Here is a 17,651-nt window from a genome sequence, read left to right on the forward strand (position 1 = left end):
AGTCTTCAGGTGCATCAAATTTGCTTTATTGTTGTTTTTAATGGATATTGAAACTGTTTCAAATTTGCATTAGTCAAATGGAAGATCTTGTAATCCTTTTAACAGGTTTTGTATCAGACTATTAATAATAATAAATCATGTATTGTACGAAATGATGATCATTTATAAAAGATGCTTTTTGATTTTTGTAGTCAACCATATCATGTTTCCAATTCATTGTTGATATAACATATAATCATCTCCACACAAGCATATTCACCCTTTGTCTTTGAACACAATTTGATAAAAACACAACCTCAAATTACATAGTTGCTTGTCGTTCGAGCAAGACCAACTGAATTTATTGATGAAACAAATGCGGTGTTTATCACGCTTTTAATCCGAGCTGCTTCCTTGTTCTTCCAACAAATAAGTCTTTAGATTTTAGCAAACCGGGAATGCGTCCGATATTTGTGACACACCATATCTGTGCTAAGGCCTCTCGCCTTCCCAATGACACGACCGCCAATGGCGAGGCAGGGGTGTATTTCGCCATTTTTCGCTCATTTTCGCCGTTGGTCAGAACCTTTAGATTGTCAGCAACCACCAAAGCATGCCTTTGTGCTAAATATCCTTGTTTGAGCTCCTAATGAATCAAACTATATGTTACGAGTATTTCACAAAGCAATAGAATATCTAGACTAAGAAGAACATACCTACCATCTAATAGATATTGAGGTGGCAAAATGGGTGGGCCAGGACGGTTAAGTGACAGATCGAAACGAGTATCAAATTCAGAACACTTTTGCCCAAAATTTTATTGTTTTATCTATAAAAAATCCAATTATTCGAAAGTATACATTATAGAGTTTTGGCCCCTTAAACCCATTTGATATGTCCATATCAACCCATTCATACTAATAAATGATGTTGTAAAAGTCGGCCGAGTCGGCTGACACGTCGGTTTGGGGACTAACCCGTCCAGGCTCGCCCAGAATCGCCTTAAAAGTCGGGTTGAGTCAGGTCAAAGTCGGTCAAAGTTAGGTAAAAAAATGTATATTTATTAAAAGGAAAATGATAACCATGGCCTTAGGGCAATGGTTAAACATCAATTGCAAAGTTAATATTTTCAATATAAAAATACATTTCCATGAATGAAGTGATCACCTGAATTTTTAAGTATGGAAAGTACATTGTAATATGGAAAATTAACATTTTGCAATAAATGCGTAACCATTGCCCTAAAGGCTATGGTTAGCATTGTCCATTAATTATTAAAAGTTGGTCAATGTCGGACTCGACCGACTCATCCCTGTAAGGTCACGAGTCACGTCCGACTAGTACCCGAATTGTGACTTTTAAAACCTTGGTAATTTAAGCAAATTAATGACATTTGAGCCGAATAAACATTTAAATTTGCATAATCGAAACGACTTACCTTAACATCAGTGACATCTCCAATCGCAAAGATATTCTTGAAACCCTTGACCCGCAAGTTTTCATCGACCATTAACCGCCCACAATCATCCAAACTATCATTAAGAATAGTCTGTTTGAGCCATGATGAGCCAATTGGTTCACTTGTACATTTAAAGTGACAATCAGCCATGATAGTTTCACCCCTAGATGTTTTATAAGCACCATCAGAGCTGGAACCCAAATCAACAGATTGACCTAAAATGACCTCCACGTTTCTAGCAGTTAACCAATCGAGAACCTTTTTACCAGCCGTCTCACCAATAAATTCCAGCAACCTTGAACCCCGGTGAACCAACTTCACCTTTTTGGTCGGAAAATCAACTATAATTTCACCTGCAAGCTCCACACCCGTGGGCCCCCCTCCAACTATCAGTATCGAATCAGATGATTTGATCTTGTCATAATCTGCATTAAGAGGCCACAATCAGATTACACAAATTTTAAAAAGGACTTAATCAGTACATGACTACATGGTGCAAGTCTGTAAGAGAAAAATGACAGTCTTACCCTTACTTGGGAGATGATATTTCGACACTCGATTTTGATAGATCAACTAAATTTTAACAAAATTTCCCAGAATACCCTTTATATTTTCTCTTACTTTCACCTAATTATTTTACACACATAAGGGTATTTTAGGAAATGATGTAAAAAATAGCGTACGTATCAAAATAAAATGTGAAAATATCAGCTTCCATACTTTATACAGTTTTCTATGGATCAGTTATGTGAAAAAGTAATTATCGGTAATTTAGTAAAGTTAGAATATTAGTACTTTTGGAAGTGGATGCTTATTTTAATTATAATTTTTTTTTGGATAAACAGTGGACGCTTATTTTGAAACAAACTAAAATAGAAAGATGTACACTTATATTGTTACGCAGGCAGTATAAGCAATATCAAAATCAAGAATAAATATAGGTTTTGTTTAAAACTTGATAGTAAGTAGTAACCACATTTACATGTTTACTTCTATATGAATGAAGCAATTTCGTTGTGCGGAGTATGTTAGATTATTACCTGCCTCATACTGCGTAATCTTCTCCCGTTTGGTCACATAACGGGAACCGATATGGCCTGTGGCTATTACAAGATAATCATATGCAATCCGGTGTTCTTCTGTAGTTATTATTTGCTCGTCTTCATTAGTCCCAACTGCATCAGATACGATAATATTTGCCCCAGGAAGATATTCATGGTGATCAATTATGGATCTCACTGCGAATGATGGTTCAACCATCGACCTCAAGTTCGCCCATGTTATCTCAAAATACTGTTTCCTGGTAAAGTATCATGATTTAACATATTATTCATATTCGCTAATTATCTGAATCGTCCAAAAGTATCGGATTTTATGATTAATGATATTACGTTATACACAAATATAAATATATATACATCAAATTAGACTGATCACTACGGGAATGTCGTTGGGCCGCCGTTTGGCCGTCCCACCAACGGCGCTGTTGCTAGCAGCCGCCGTTGGGGTGCCGTCGAAGATTCTGCGGTTTTAAACAATAGCAAACGACGGAGTCTTTGAATAAAATAAAAAAGAAAAATACAGAAAATATATAAACTAGCCGTTGGGTTACAACGGATATTTTTTTTGTCCTTTTTTTTAATTACAAAATTTATATCTATATAAACACTACTTTTTTTCACACATTCCACACTACTACAAACTATCACTCAATATTACAAACAATTTATTTTTTTAAAAATACGTTCGAGAATGGATCAAGGCGGTCAATATTATGATGAGGCTTTTGCAATTGCAAATGCGAACATATTTGGAATCTTCCACCAAACCACCGTATTCGATATGTTCCGGAAGCGGGACCTTCAAACAATCCCGAACACGTTAATGATGAAGAAGATGCTAAAGAAGAGGACGAAGATGAAGATGAACAAGATGATGAAGCGGGACCTTTGACTATATGAAGTTTATGTTTATTGTATATTAATTTACTTGTTTTGATGTTTAATTTAATGTAATGTTCAAGTTATAAATTATTAGTTTCTTATTATTAATTTTTTGATATGATTATTTTCAAACAACACTTTTATTTGGAAACACAAACACGGTTACATTTTTTTTTTTTTGAAAGAAAATACAATAATAAAGAAACACAAACACTGTTACAACAAGTTAATAGTCGGAATCGGAGCTTCCAAAAAAAAAAAAGTGTGTGTTTGATTTAGATTTAAGTTGGAGTATTTATAGATGAAATATAGCCGTTTTTAAAAAATAAATAAATAAATATAGCCGTTATCTAGCCGTTTATTTTTTTTAAAAAACGGTTGAAAAACTAGCCGTTTGAAGTTTAAAATTTAAATAATAAATAATAATAATAATAATCATTTAAATAAAAAAATTAAATATTAAAAAGTGGGGCCAATGTCGTTGTATGACAGGTGTCATGGATATTAGGGAGTGTGATGGGTTAAGTCTTAGGAAGAAGCTGCTGAGGTGGCGCTGATGTGGCACAAGTGTCTATCTTTGACATGTGTCATGGTTGTGAGCAGTCTTAGTAAAAGTTAAGCAGTGAGTGTACTTTTTATAAAGCTTAATTAGCATTATGTATTGATCTTCATACTCATATTTCTTTCTTATGTTCCAAACCTAAAATGAGCCATAAATAAATTCTGCTAGCGATTTATATTTATTTACGCAAATAACATTATATTAAGCATTGCCATATAATACAACATAACTTATATAGTTATATCTTAAATGCAAATGAGAATTATGCTCCAAAATGCTTTCAGAAAATCCAGTAACGATGACACTAAGGTGTTTTTGTTTTTTAAGATGTTTTTGTTTGAATATCTGTTGACCATGTATGTAAAGAAGATGTGATCTGAAGGTCAGTATACAAAATAATGAGAACTGTGTGTTTTAACGTATGCAATTTATACGCATATTTCTAAGTCGGCGAGGTTGCAGATAAAATAAGACACTATTTTATCTTATGTCTTAAGAAAAACAAACGGTCGGCAGTTAAAACATCAGGAGCGCGCAGACATAAGACATAATAAGATCTGCAGACATAAAAACTAACGACACCTTATATATTTCATGTTATAACTATAAAAGGTCAATTACAAGTTTTTTCACATAATTTAATGGAAAAACTGTTTGAAAATGCATTGAACATTTACCAAATTCCTATTGTATGCATCCAACTTTCACATCTCCTATTGTATGCATTCAACTATTTTAAATTGTTCTAACAAAATCGAATTTCTTCATCTTCTTTATCAAATCAAGAACAAATCTAATATCCAAATTCAACCCAAATAAATTTCAATTTCAAACCCAGATTCATACGAGTATGAATAAGAACTCGAGAAAGCAAATGGGCGGGTTGTGTTATGGATTGAAAAATGATTTGGGCTAAATATGCAATTGAATACGAGTCAAAATATGTTTGATTGGCTTGACCCATTAACCTTATTAGTTAACGATATCATATCATGTATATAATAGAAGATCTAAAAGTTGGATGCATACAATAAGAATTAGATGAAAGTTCAATACATTTTCAAATAATTTTTCCTAATTTAAAAGGGAAAATTAATTGAAAATGCCTCGAACTATCACTATATATTCTTATTGTATGCATTCAACTTTCATATCTCCTATTGTATGCATTTAACTTTCTAAATTATACTATTGTATGCATTAAATAACTTGTACATTCGGTAACAGGTTAATATTTATAAATAATTAATGAAGTAGTCCTTATGATTTTTATCATGTTTTTATTCGGTCCCTAAACTTCAAGATCAAAACAAATTCATCCAACCTTTCCAAATTCAATCATCTTCGTCATCTCATTTTTAGTTTATAATCTCCAATTGATTCGTTGACTTTTGTTGACTCGTGATGAACATAAGATATGAGATATTTTTTTGTTTTTGATTCGATTGAAGGTTCAAACAGCTTGAACCAACATCAAGAAACTCAGATCTATGCTCAAATCGTTCTAAGAATGGCTAGATTGTTCCAAGGACCAAATCTGTTTGAGTTTTTGGTTATGAAGATCACAAATTGGATAGTTATGATACTGAGTTTGGTGATCGAATCCTATGAATGTAGAGTGTTAGGTGTAGCTTTAGGATCGCAGATCTAGATTTAATAAGTGTAAACTTTCACATTTTTTGATTTTGAGATGTTAAGATGTGATGAATCTTGAAGAACACGAGTACTGTACAAGCATGAAAGTTGAATACGAATTTATTTATATTTTGTTTTCTGAAAATAGATAGGATAGTATACAGAGGGACTAATGAAGTTAAAATAAATATAAATGATTAACATGCAATATCTTATAAACATGAGGAACTAACGATGTAATTTTGTTTAGAAATGAAATTCAAGTGACCTGAAGTTTACTTGTTATAACACGTTAAATATATACAACAGAATAATTGGGTTGAATGTATACAACCGAAGATCTGAAAGTTGTATACAATAGTAATTTGTTGAAAGTTTGATGCATTTACAAATAATTTTTCCAATTTAAAATGATGATAAAGTAGAATATAGAATAACTTACGAATCAATAAGAGTAAGATCAACATGATGATGATGATGTTTTTGCAGGGTTTTGCAAAGAAGAGAACCACCTACACCGCCACCAACTACCACTACTCTCTTCTTCTTAATATTCTCCATTCCTGTGTCACCCAGTATTTAAATTATTTTACTATTTAAATGAAAAATAAAATAATTAATTATACGCATGCTTCACTTTATAGCAGCAGATGGTTAATATAAAAAAAAAATAAACATCAGGGAAAAAAAAGCAGGTGGGTTAACTGGATTGAAGATTCACCTGCGTTTGCTTTCACTGTTTGACTTTGACTCAAAACTTACTGCAAGGGACTTGATCTGTGTGACAGTGTTTTTCTTTGAAGTTACAGAGTTTAAATCTCAAGGCAAACAAATGATCATTGTTCTTATAGACATAAATATTGAATATTGATACCATTTTAAGCATATATTATAATATTATATTATATAGCATGGGGATGCCCCCAGTCGATTTGCAATTTTTAGTGTAAAAATTTTGGGTTTTTCTATTTTGCTCCCGGTGGGAATTTTTTTTTTCCCCAAAACCACCATATTTTGCCCCAAAACTTCCGTATTTTGTCTCAAAACCTTCATATTTTGCCCAAAAACCTCCACATTTTGCTCAAAAATCACCATATTTTTCCCCAAAACCTCTATATTTTACCAAAAAAAAATTGATACGCTTTAAATTTTTTTTTACTCCGGATGAAAAAAATTCCTGTTTTCGCCACTGCATATATATATATATATATATATATATATATATATATATATATAAGTACACGTCATCCATTGGACTGAAACTAGATCAAAAGAAAAGATTCCATCTAGTCTAGATCTAGAATAATAAAAAAAATAATAAGTTTTTAAAATATTAGAAATTTACAATATAGAAGTATAGAACGGTAGGTAAGATTCCATCTAATCTAAAATAACCAAAAAAGATTAAGTTTTTTAATACGGAGTATATTAGAATAGAACGGTAGATACATCTACCTTTGTACAAAAATAGAAATATAAAACAGAATAGCCTTCCTTTAAGCCAAGTATCTTTAAATAACTTTATTATTGTTGTTGTTAAAAACCTTAGAATTAGAATAACCATACTAATTAGCATCTTGATATCCTCATATAAGATAACCCGATTAAATCACATGCACCTGAATAAAACTCTCGGTCTCTCATGTAACCTAAACAACGAAAGCCTCATGTTTATGCATTAAATCTTGTAATGCCTTTTAAGCAGAGTCGAATTTGGGCATGTGCCAAGTGTGTCGTGACACAGGGCCCATAATCCAAAGGGGAGAATTTGGGCATGTGCTAAGAATAATCCAACATATATATTGTGAACAAATTGAAAGATACTAGTACTCATGATATAATTAGTGTTATTGAATTTATTATTATATATATGAAAATTTTTATTATATAAAAGGCTTTGTTTGTATTTGCTGAACATGGCTCATAATTTTAACTGGACGCTACTGTTTTTAAGCCTTTACATGTTTGGTTGACATGAAATAAAATTGCAATCATATTCTTTGTATAATTCAACGTTATTTTTTGATATATATTCAGTTTTAATGCAACTAGGGACAATAGTGCAAACTACCCTTTAATTATTTTGCACTTATTTAGAGGAATAATTTTTCAAAGGACTTCAATTGCATCAAAATATGCAACCAAACACAATTTCAAATCTGCCCGACGTTACAATCAAATGCGCTCGTTAAAGGGTCCTCTAGCCCCAAATATAAGTACAACCCAAAGGACAAAAGTAACAGGAAAATATATGGATCAGACCCGAACAATCCTATAAACAGATAGTATCCTTAAATGAATATATCGAGTTGTGTTCAACGCGTTACAATGACCAAGTGTTATCGAGTAGAAAGGCAAGAGCAATAAGTTTTTACTGAAGATGGGGAGAGAAAACACTGATAACTTCTTTGTATACTGGTTTCTTGAAATCCACAGCCTGCACATATAATGATAATCAGGTTAAATGGTAGTTGTAGACACTATAGATCCATTTACGAGTAACTTTGGGTTTTAATTTTCTCTAAGGGGATCTGATGGTAAGTTAAGAAATGTAGCTTCATGGAAAGGGTTTTAATTTTCTCTAAGGGGATCTGATGGTAAGTTAAGAAATGTAGCTTCATGGAAATGGATTAGACGGGTCAAACTGGTTGGAAGTTGCCCTAAGAGCACCCGGAGTCGAGTAATTTTTTTTTACCGTCGCCCTAATCCAACGCCGAAAAACCGGCGTCAGCGACACCGCTCCGACGTTAAACCGCCGTCGCCCATCACCGTCGGGGTTCAATGTTAAATATGTGACGTTGAGCAACGGTTGAAAATAGATAAAAAAAAAATATCAAGGATTAGACACTGAGATTTGACATTGAACCATTTCCCCACTTTTGTCTTCAGTGTTAAATTTCAGTGTCTACCTAGACACGGAGTTCAGTGTCACGACTCCTAGTGCTTAAATGTGCAGAACCTCCTAAGTTGATTAAAAGTAAGAATGAAATTATTATTGTGAAAACATGGGACCTGTTATAATTCAGTAGGCTTATAACTACCTTTAGTGGTTTGATTCTTGATGTTATAATTCAGTAGGCTTATAACTACCTTTAGTGGTTTGATTCTTGATTAAGAATGCTAATAATGAAGTGTAAGAACAAAGATGATAATGGAGAGAAAGAAAGAAACACTTTATAAGTGTGAGAAAATGGTGCAAGTTTAATGCTTGCATTCATGGCTATTTATAGCAAAAATATCACAAGTTTAGGTAATACAATAATATTACTTTTGTGTATCAATAATTGACTATCCATTTATATATATATTTATATATTATAACACTCCCCCTTGGATAGCAATTTTATTTGTTGAAGATCAACTGTAAGTTACTGCCTCGTTAAAAACCTTGCTAAAGAAAACCCAGTGGGAAAAAAACTTTAGCTAAGGGAAAAAGAGTGCAGCATGGAGTTGACTCCCCCTCAAGTAGACATCGCTTCAGTTGTTACATCTTTTGAACATGTCTCATGCCAATGTTATGAACGTGTGTTCTGAAAATAGCAGTTGGAAGTGCTTTCGTGAAAAGATCAGCAGAGTTTTTGCTGGATTGAACATATCTCATTTCAATCTCGTTGTCCTTAATGAGATTTTGAGTGTATGAGAAGAATCTAGGAGGTATGTGTTTGGTTCGGTCACTTTTGATATACCCTTCTTTCATCTGTGCTATGCAAGCTGCATTATCTTCATAGATAATTGTTGGACTTTTATCGCGTTCTAGTCCACAAGAATCAGTAATGATTTGTGTCATTAATCTCAACCAAAAACATTCCCGAGTGTATGAGAAGAATCTAGGAGGTATGTGTTTGGTTCGGTCACTTTTGATATACCCTTCTTTCATCTGTGCTATGCAAGCTGCATTATCTTCATAGATAATTGTTGGACTTTTATCGCGTTCTAGTCCACAAGAATCAGTAATGATTTGTGTCATTGATCTCAACCAAAAACATTCCCGAGTAGCTTCATGTAATGCGATCACTTCGGCATGATTTGATGATGTAGCAACAAGTGTTTGTTTTTGAGAACGCCATGATATTGCAGTACCTCCATTTAGGAATACATATCCAGTTTGAGATTTAGCTTTATGTGGATCAGATAAATAACCTGCATCAGCATAACCAACCAAATCTTGTTTTGATTCGTTAGAATAAAATAATCCTAAATCAGTAGTTACTCGAAGGTATCGAAATATGTGTTTGATCCCATTCCAGTGTCTTTTGGTAGGAGCAGAGCTGAACCTTGCCAACAAATTAACTGCAAAAGAAATGTCAGGTCTTGTACAATTTGTAAGATACATAAGAGCTCCAATTGCACTAAGATATGGTACTTCTGGTCCAAGAATATCTTCATGATCTTCACATGGACGAAATGGATCAGTTTCAACATTGAGTGATCTAACAACCATAGGAGTACTTAATGGTTTTGCCTTGTCCATATTGAAACGTTTCAGAATCTTTTCAGTATATGTTGTTTGATGTACAAGTAAACCATTAGGCATATGCTCAATTTGTAAACCAAGGCAATACTTGGTTTTTCCGAGATCTTTCATTTCAAATTCTTTCTTTAGAAGTTGAATGGCTTCATGAATCTCTTTATTTGTACCTATGATGTTTAGATCATCAACATAAACAGCTATGATCACATATCCGGATGTTGTTTTCTTAATGAAAACACAAGGACAAGTAAGGTTATTTGTATACCCTTTGCTTATCAAGTAATCACTTAATCGGTTATACCACATACGTCCCGATTGTTTTAACCCATATAAAGATCTTTGTAATTTAATCGAATACATTTCTTTGGGTTTTGCATTTGATGCTTCTGGTACCTTAAATCCTTCAGGTATCTTCATATATATATCATTGTCAAGTGATCCATATAGATAAGCAGTCACAAAATCCATGAGATGCATTTCTAAATTTTTAGAAACTGCCAGGCTGATTAAGTATCTAAAAGTAATTGCATCCATAACAGGAGAATAAGTTTCTTCATAATCAATTCCCGGTCTTTGAGAAAAACCTTGAGCTACAAGTCTAGCTTTATACCTTGTAACTTCATTTTTCTCATTTCTTTTTCGGACAAAAATCCATCTGTATCCTACAGGTTTCACATCTTTAGGAGTGAGAATGATGGATCCGAAAACTTTTCTTTTATTGAGTGATTCTAATTCAGCTCGTATTGCTTCTTTCCATTGAGCCCAATCATGTCTATTTTGACATTCAACCATAGATGTTGGTTCTGGATCATCATCATTATTCATGATGTCATATGCAACATTAAATGAAAATTTCTCATCAAGATTTTTCATTTCATTTCGGTTCCATAATATTTTTGAATGTGCATAATTGATTGCAATTTCTGTATTGACATCATCAATCTCCTCTGCAGTAGGAGTACTGATTTGTGATTCTTCTTGAACACTTTCTTTTACCTTATTATCAGCTGATTTTCTTTTTCGAGGATTTTTATCTTTGGAACCAACTGGTCTCCCACGTTTCAGACGTGGCATAGATTCTTGAGTGACTACATTATCAGTTTTCCGATTTGGAATCTCAACTCGAGCTGGAGTATTAACTGCTGGTATATATGATTTAGTCACCCTTTTTGTATCTGTGAATGCATCAGGCATTTGATTTGCAAGTTCTTGTATATGCATTATCTTTTGAACTTCTGTCTCGTATTCTTTTGTGTGAGGATCAAGATACTTTAATTGAGGTTCACACCATGAAACATCATTTTCTTTATTTTTTATTTCTCCCCCTAATCTAGGAAACAATGTTTCATTAAAATGACAATCAGCAAAACGTGCTGTAAAAACATCACCTGTCATAGGTTCAATATACCTTATGATTGAAGATGTTTCATATCCAACATATATTCCCAACCTCCTTTGAGGACCCATTTTTGTACGTTGTGGTGGCGCAATTGGAACATATACTGCACAACCAAATGTTCTAAGGTGAGAAATATTTGGCTCTTGACCAAAAGCAAGTTGTAGGGGGGAATATCTATGACTTGCACTTGGTCTGATGCGAATCAATGCAGCAGCATGTAAAATTGCATGACCCCATATAGATACAGGGAGTTTTGTTCTCATTATCAATGGTCTAGCGATTAACTGTAAACGTTTAATCAGTGACTCGGCTAAACCATTTTGTGTATGCACATGAGCAACAGAATGTTTAACAACAATTCCTATAGACATGCAATAGTCATTAAATGCTTGAGATGTAAACTCACCAGCATTATCAAGTCTCACCTTTTTAATGATGTAATCAGGAAAATGTGCTCTCAATTTAATAATTTCGGCAAGAAATTTTGCAAATGCCACATTACGGCTTGATAATAGACAAACATGAGACCATCTACTAGATGCGTCTATTAGGACCATGAAATATCTAAATGGTCCACATGGTGGATGAATTGGTCCACAAATATCACCTTGAATTCTTTCAAGAAACATTGGTGATTCTTTCTCAACCTTAAGTGGTGAGGGTCTAGTTATCAATTTTCCAAGAGAGCAAGATATACATGGAACCATTGTATCATGAAGGATTTTTCTATCCTTCAGTGGATGTCCATGTATACATTCAATAATTCTTTTCATCATTGTTGATCCTGGATGGCTCAATCTGTTATGCCATAAATTAAATACACCAGGATCAATATACTTTTCTTTAATCACCATATGTGCTTCTGGTACATTTATATGTGTATAATGTAATTCAGAATTAAGTCTTGGCAGTTTTTCAATCACGTGATTCTTGTTAGTGATACTTAAATATTTCTCATTTTCTGCCGTTACTGACTGATAATCATATCCATTAAGGTATATGTCAGAAAAACTCAATAAATTTCTGCTTGACTTAGGAGAGAATAAGGCATTATTAATTAAAAATGTTGTACCGTTTGGTAATATGAATTTTGCCTTTCCTATCCCTTCTATCAAGTTAGCAGCACCTGATATTGTATGTATAGTTCCTTCCGTTGGTTTCAAATCAATGAAATATTTTTCAGATTTAAGTATAGTGTGTGTAGTACCACTATCTGCTATACAGAGATCTCCACTACTTGATTGATGTTGTGTTCCAGCAGAATTCATATTAAACTTCATATATAAGAAACAAACAGTAAGTATATAAATGTTACACAAAATGTTTATTACACACAAATAGATAAAACTGAAACATTTGACATACATAGAATTGAAACATCAAACATAGAACTGGAACATTTGATAAAACATATAGAACTGAAACATTTGAGAAAACATGATGACAAAGGTTAAATTGTTTTATTTATAAAAGAAACATATTAATTTAACACAAGAAATCTTCATATAAATCAGATGGTTGCTCAGTGACTGTTGGATCAATATTATCCACAAAATTTACTTCCTTTTCTTTACCTTTCAGCGAATCCTGATACATCTTAACAAGATGTTTAGATGTTCGGCAAGTATTAGCCCAGTGGCCCATTCTACTACATCTGTAACAAGATTCTTCAGAATTTTTAGAAGAATTTGCTTCAACATCTTGTTTAGTGGGCTTGTTTTGTGGTTGATATTTATATTTTCGTGGATTATTATTTCTTTGACCACCACGGCCACGACCACGGCCACGTCCACGCCCATTCCCATTACCATAAGGATGGTTTCTACCATAGTTATGGCTTTTGGCATGATGATGGCGATGGTTATTATAACCACGACCTTGCCCGCGTCCTTGTCCCTGTTTATAATTATTTGCAGTATTTGCTTCAGGGATTGCAAGTGTACCAGTAGGACGGGATTGCTAATTTTTCATTAATAGCTCATCATTTTGCTCTGCAACCAAGAGATATGAATTAAGTTCAGGATATGTGTTGAACTTTAGCATTCTCAAATTTCTTTGCACTGTGATGTTGGCAGCATTCATTGTGGAGAAAGTTTTCTCCAACATGTCTGCATCACTTATTTTATGTCCACAGAATTTAAGTTGTGAGACTGTATTATACAGAGCTGAGCTTGTATTCATTTACTTTCTTAAAGTCTTGGAACCTTAATGTTCTCCATTGATCCATAGCAGCTGGAAGTAAAATTTCTCTTTGATTATTGAATCTGCTTTTGAGACCTTCCCATAAAACATGGGGATCTTCTACAGTCACATAATTATTTTGTAAGCATTCATCAATATGTTGATGAATAAAGCAACATGCCGTTGCTTGTTCTTTTTCAGAACAAGTGTTGTTTTCATTTATGGTTTCAAGAATGCCCATTGATTTAAGATGCATTTTTACTTTTATAACCCATGGCATGTAGTTGTTTCCCGTTGATTCTAAAGGAGTAAATTTAAGCTTTTCCAGATTCGACATTTTCTATTATCAAAAATTAAAACAAACAACATGATAAATTAGAGTCAATTTATATTCATAAGTATATAAACATTAAACATAAATTTAATATAACATAAATGATAAGTAGGCGACAGTATCGACCATATGTAAGCAATCATAAATAAATGTTATATAACATAAATGATAATTAGGTGACAGTGTCGACCATATAAATGTTAGATAATAGAAATATAAATGTTAGTAACATAAATGATAATTAGGCGACAGAGTCTACCATATAAATGTTAGATAATAGAAATATAAATGTTAGTAACATAAATGATAATTAGGCGACAGTGTCGACCATATATTATTCAGGTGGTATAACCGACCATATATCATTTAGGTGGCAGAGCCAACCATAATTAGTATTAAGATTATCGTGCTGATAACGTGTTATAATTCAGTAGGCTTATAACTACCTTTAGTGGTTTGATTCTTGATGTTATAATTCAGTAGGCTTATAACTACCTTTAGTGGTTTGATTCTTGATTAAGAATGCTAATAATGAAGTGTAAGAACAAAGATGATAATGGAGAGAAAGAAAGAAACATTTTGTAAATGTGAGAAAATGGTGCAAGTTTAATGCTTGCATTCATGGCTATTTATAGCAAAAATATCACAAGTTTAGGTAATACAATAATATTACTTTTGTGTATCAATAATTGACTATCCATTTATATATATATTTATATATTATAACAGGACCTAACTAGTTATTAGATATTTTACAAGGACAAAAAAAAGTGTCAATGGGCCCATTTTGACCCATTAACCACCCACCCAAGCTCCCACCTCTATAAAATGCACGGTTGTAAAAGTCACGATTTGGGGGTCGAATTAGGGACAAGTTGGGCGTTGACCAACGTTGACTTTTTATATATCAAACAAAAAAAATAAATATTTCAAACATAAATATATGGCACAAAATCTAATTTTAGAAAATACAATTTTTTTTACCTAACTTTGACTGTTTCAGACCCGACTCAGCCCGACTTTGACCAGAATTCTTATGGTTGACCCACTTTTAAGGTGCTTTTGGGCGAGTCAGGACGTGCTAGTCCCTAAATCGATGCATCGGCCGAGTTTTAAAACAGTGATAAAAAAAAAGGTTGTGACAGTTAATTGATGAAAAAGGTGCACTCACACGATCAACCACTTGTTCTGGTGACATCCACGCCCACTCTCCAAACTCGGCTTTCTCAGTGCCATCACCTAAAAGGTTAATTTCTTCATCTTTACCAGTAAACTTAAACAAAAACCTGCAGTGTAGTAAGACGTTCGTTATATATGAAACTCAACGGGGCTACTAACAACACACAATTTTGTTCATTTGGAAGTGAAAATTAACAGCAGGTTAAGATTGCCGGAAAAACAACCTATTGGAATGAGTGACTCACCACTTTTGAGCTTGACCTTTCCAGTCAGAACCCCATTGGACGTTAAGCTTTTCCCTGACATGTGGAGGGAAATCATAGGTCAACCAATGTGGAGCCTGCAAAACGACAAAACGCTTAAGAACTGCAATTTGTACACCAAATTTTGGTAAATCAAGACCACAAATTAAACTAATTTACTTATGAATTGGTTGACTCGGGTTATGTCTATCTTTCATGAGTCCAACACGTAGAAACAACAACAAAGAATTAGGCTGAAAGTTTTCGAATGTGTGTCTTAAAAGCATAAAACCACCTAGATCATTTCTTCAAAAATACTAACCATTATTAAAATAATATAGATAGATTTTAGTTATATTTTACACACTAATCAGTTTTTTACTTTGTACTCCTTATTTAATTTGACCACTTTTATGCTTGAGATTTTATAGCGTTGGCTTAAACTGAATGTGTCATTATTATTATTTTGATTTTGATTGATTAATTTCTTTTCAAATGTTTAAACTGCTAAACTGAATATATCAAAATTACAAACCTCCATAAGAATTTCAGCTGATGTAACACCTGTCTCTTCTCTTAATTCCCTAATTGCTGCAGCTCTTGGATCTTCACCTTCATCTACTCCACCCTGTTCCATGATCCATGTAAGTGGAGGCAGTAGCAACTTTGACCCATTTAAAAATGGGTCGATTTGGCTGTGTTTTATCTCACATGAATCACAACAAATCACATTCAAAACTCATCTAATTCATATTCTTCACACCAAAAGTCATCAACTTTAATCAACTTTCTCATTCTAATTCTTCAATTCACAATAATTACTTATATTAAAGGTTATCTATATCAACACTACTACTAGATATTATAATTTAAAACGAAGAAAAAAAAATCTAATTTTTTGAAAAATTTACCTGCGGCATCTGCCATGAATCAGGTATATCAAGCCTTGATGCTGAAAATATCTGTAACACCGATAAATTAAATATTTACTTAAAAAAATATATAATCTAAAAATATATAAAAAAAGAACCTTTTTGGAAGAATTGATGAGACAGATACCGACGTTTCTTCTGTAACCGTCGGGCGGAGCTTCCATTGATGAAGACGACGAAGCGGAGGTTGCAACGGCACGGCGGCGATTGAGTGGCAGTTTGGTAAATTTGTTGGATTTAGTAGGAGATATTATTACTTGATGTAATTGGGGATTACAGAACAATAATGAATATCGACAAATTGTTGCCATCAAAATTAACGCTTTTTTCTGTAGCAAAAAGTATTTGTGTAATATTTCTCACTCGCTATCTCCATTTAATTCATGCAATTTACGAAATTACCCTTCTTGCAAACACACACATAAAAAGCTAGTAATACTTATTTGATTTGATTCCTTGGGAGTTTGGTGGTTACTCTAAAGATGGCTCGGAGCATGTTTTGGTGGTTTGGGCTCGGTGACGTGTTTTGGTTCGTTTGAATTGTTAGTTGGTGTTTCGCGCAATCGCGGCTTTATGATTAGAATCGCTATCTTCGAACGTCCACTTGTTTCTCGCCTTCAATATTTGCAGCGGCGATACTTCTAATCTTGGTCCACTACTCATTAAGTCCGTGGGGTTTGGATCTTTATATGGGTTGTGTTGTCTATGTGATGTAGTGTTTGTCTTATTGGTGGAATGGTTTGTTTCATTGTAATCATGTTTGTTGATTACGTATGTAGGCTTGTTTTACAGGGTTGTCAGTAATATATTATTGTTCAAGTAGATCGTAAAATTTACACCAATAAATCGGTCGGATATATATCACTTATATTCGGAAAAAAGTAATTAATTCACTGTTCATACCTCAATAAATATTTTCATACCGTAACAAAACATCTTAGATGGTGTTATAAAATATCTAGATTGGATGTTAATTTTATTATTATTATATTTCTTGCATAGTAATATTTTATACTATAAATAGACATGTATGGTAGCCATTTAAGGTGCACCATTTCTCTTGAAATATCAATATCAATATTTCTTCTCTCCTTCTTCTCTCTTTTTCTCTCTTTGTTCTTATAACCATTAAAGGTAGTTATAAGCCTACTGAATTATAACACGTTATCAGCACGAAAAGCTTAGTGTAATTAAAAGATATCTCAAACGATCACGAATCACTAATCAAGGTATGAAATTATTAATAATTTTCAGACTCGAATATATCAAATTTTGGACTACTAACATTTATATTTATGTTATTTAAGTTATATATGGTCGATTATACCACCTGAA

The 17,651-nt window shown here is 33.1% G+C and overlaps 2 protein-coding genes across 2 annotated transcripts; both read right to left on the reverse strand.

Moving 5' to 3' along the window:
* Window positions 1–257: 257 nt before the first annotated feature.
* On the reverse strand, window positions 258–6,360 carry LOC139867125 (uncharacterized). Its single transcript, XM_071855457.1, has 5 exons — window positions 6,300–6,360; window positions 6,021–6,141; window positions 2,479–2,738; window positions 1,418–1,863; window positions 258–625 (listed from the first exon to the last, which is right to left on the reverse strand). Exons 2-5 carry the CDS (start codon window positions 6,137–6,139, stop codon window positions 368–370), a joined length of 1,083 nt encoding a protein of 360 aa, XP_071711558.1. The 5' UTR covers window positions 6,140–6,141; window positions 6,300–6,360; the 3' UTR covers window positions 258–367.
* Window positions 6,361–7,747: 1,387 nt separating this feature from the next.
* LOC139866327 (nudix hydrolase 26, chloroplastic-like) lies at window positions 7,748–16,719 on the reverse strand. Its single transcript, XM_071854530.1, has 6 exons — window positions 16,415–16,719; window positions 16,296–16,346; window positions 15,920–16,012; window positions 15,388–15,482; window positions 15,135–15,249; window positions 7,748–8,015 (listed from the first exon to the last, which is right to left on the reverse strand). Exons 1-6 carry the CDS (start codon window positions 16,625–16,627, stop codon window positions 7,950–7,952), a joined length of 633 nt encoding a protein of 210 aa, XP_071710631.1. The 5' UTR covers window positions 16,628–16,719; the 3' UTR covers window positions 7,748–7,949.
* Between the last annotated feature and the right edge of the window lie 932 nt (window positions 16,720–17,651).

Source organism: Rutidosis leptorrhynchoides, chromosome 9 (assembly GCF_046630445.1).
Source record: "Rutidosis leptorrhynchoides isolate AG116_Rl617_1_P2 chromosome 9, CSIRO_AGI_Rlap_v1, whole genome shotgun sequence".
NCBI lineage: Eukaryota > Viridiplantae > Streptophyta > Magnoliopsida > Asterales > Asteraceae > Rutidosis > Rutidosis leptorrhynchoides.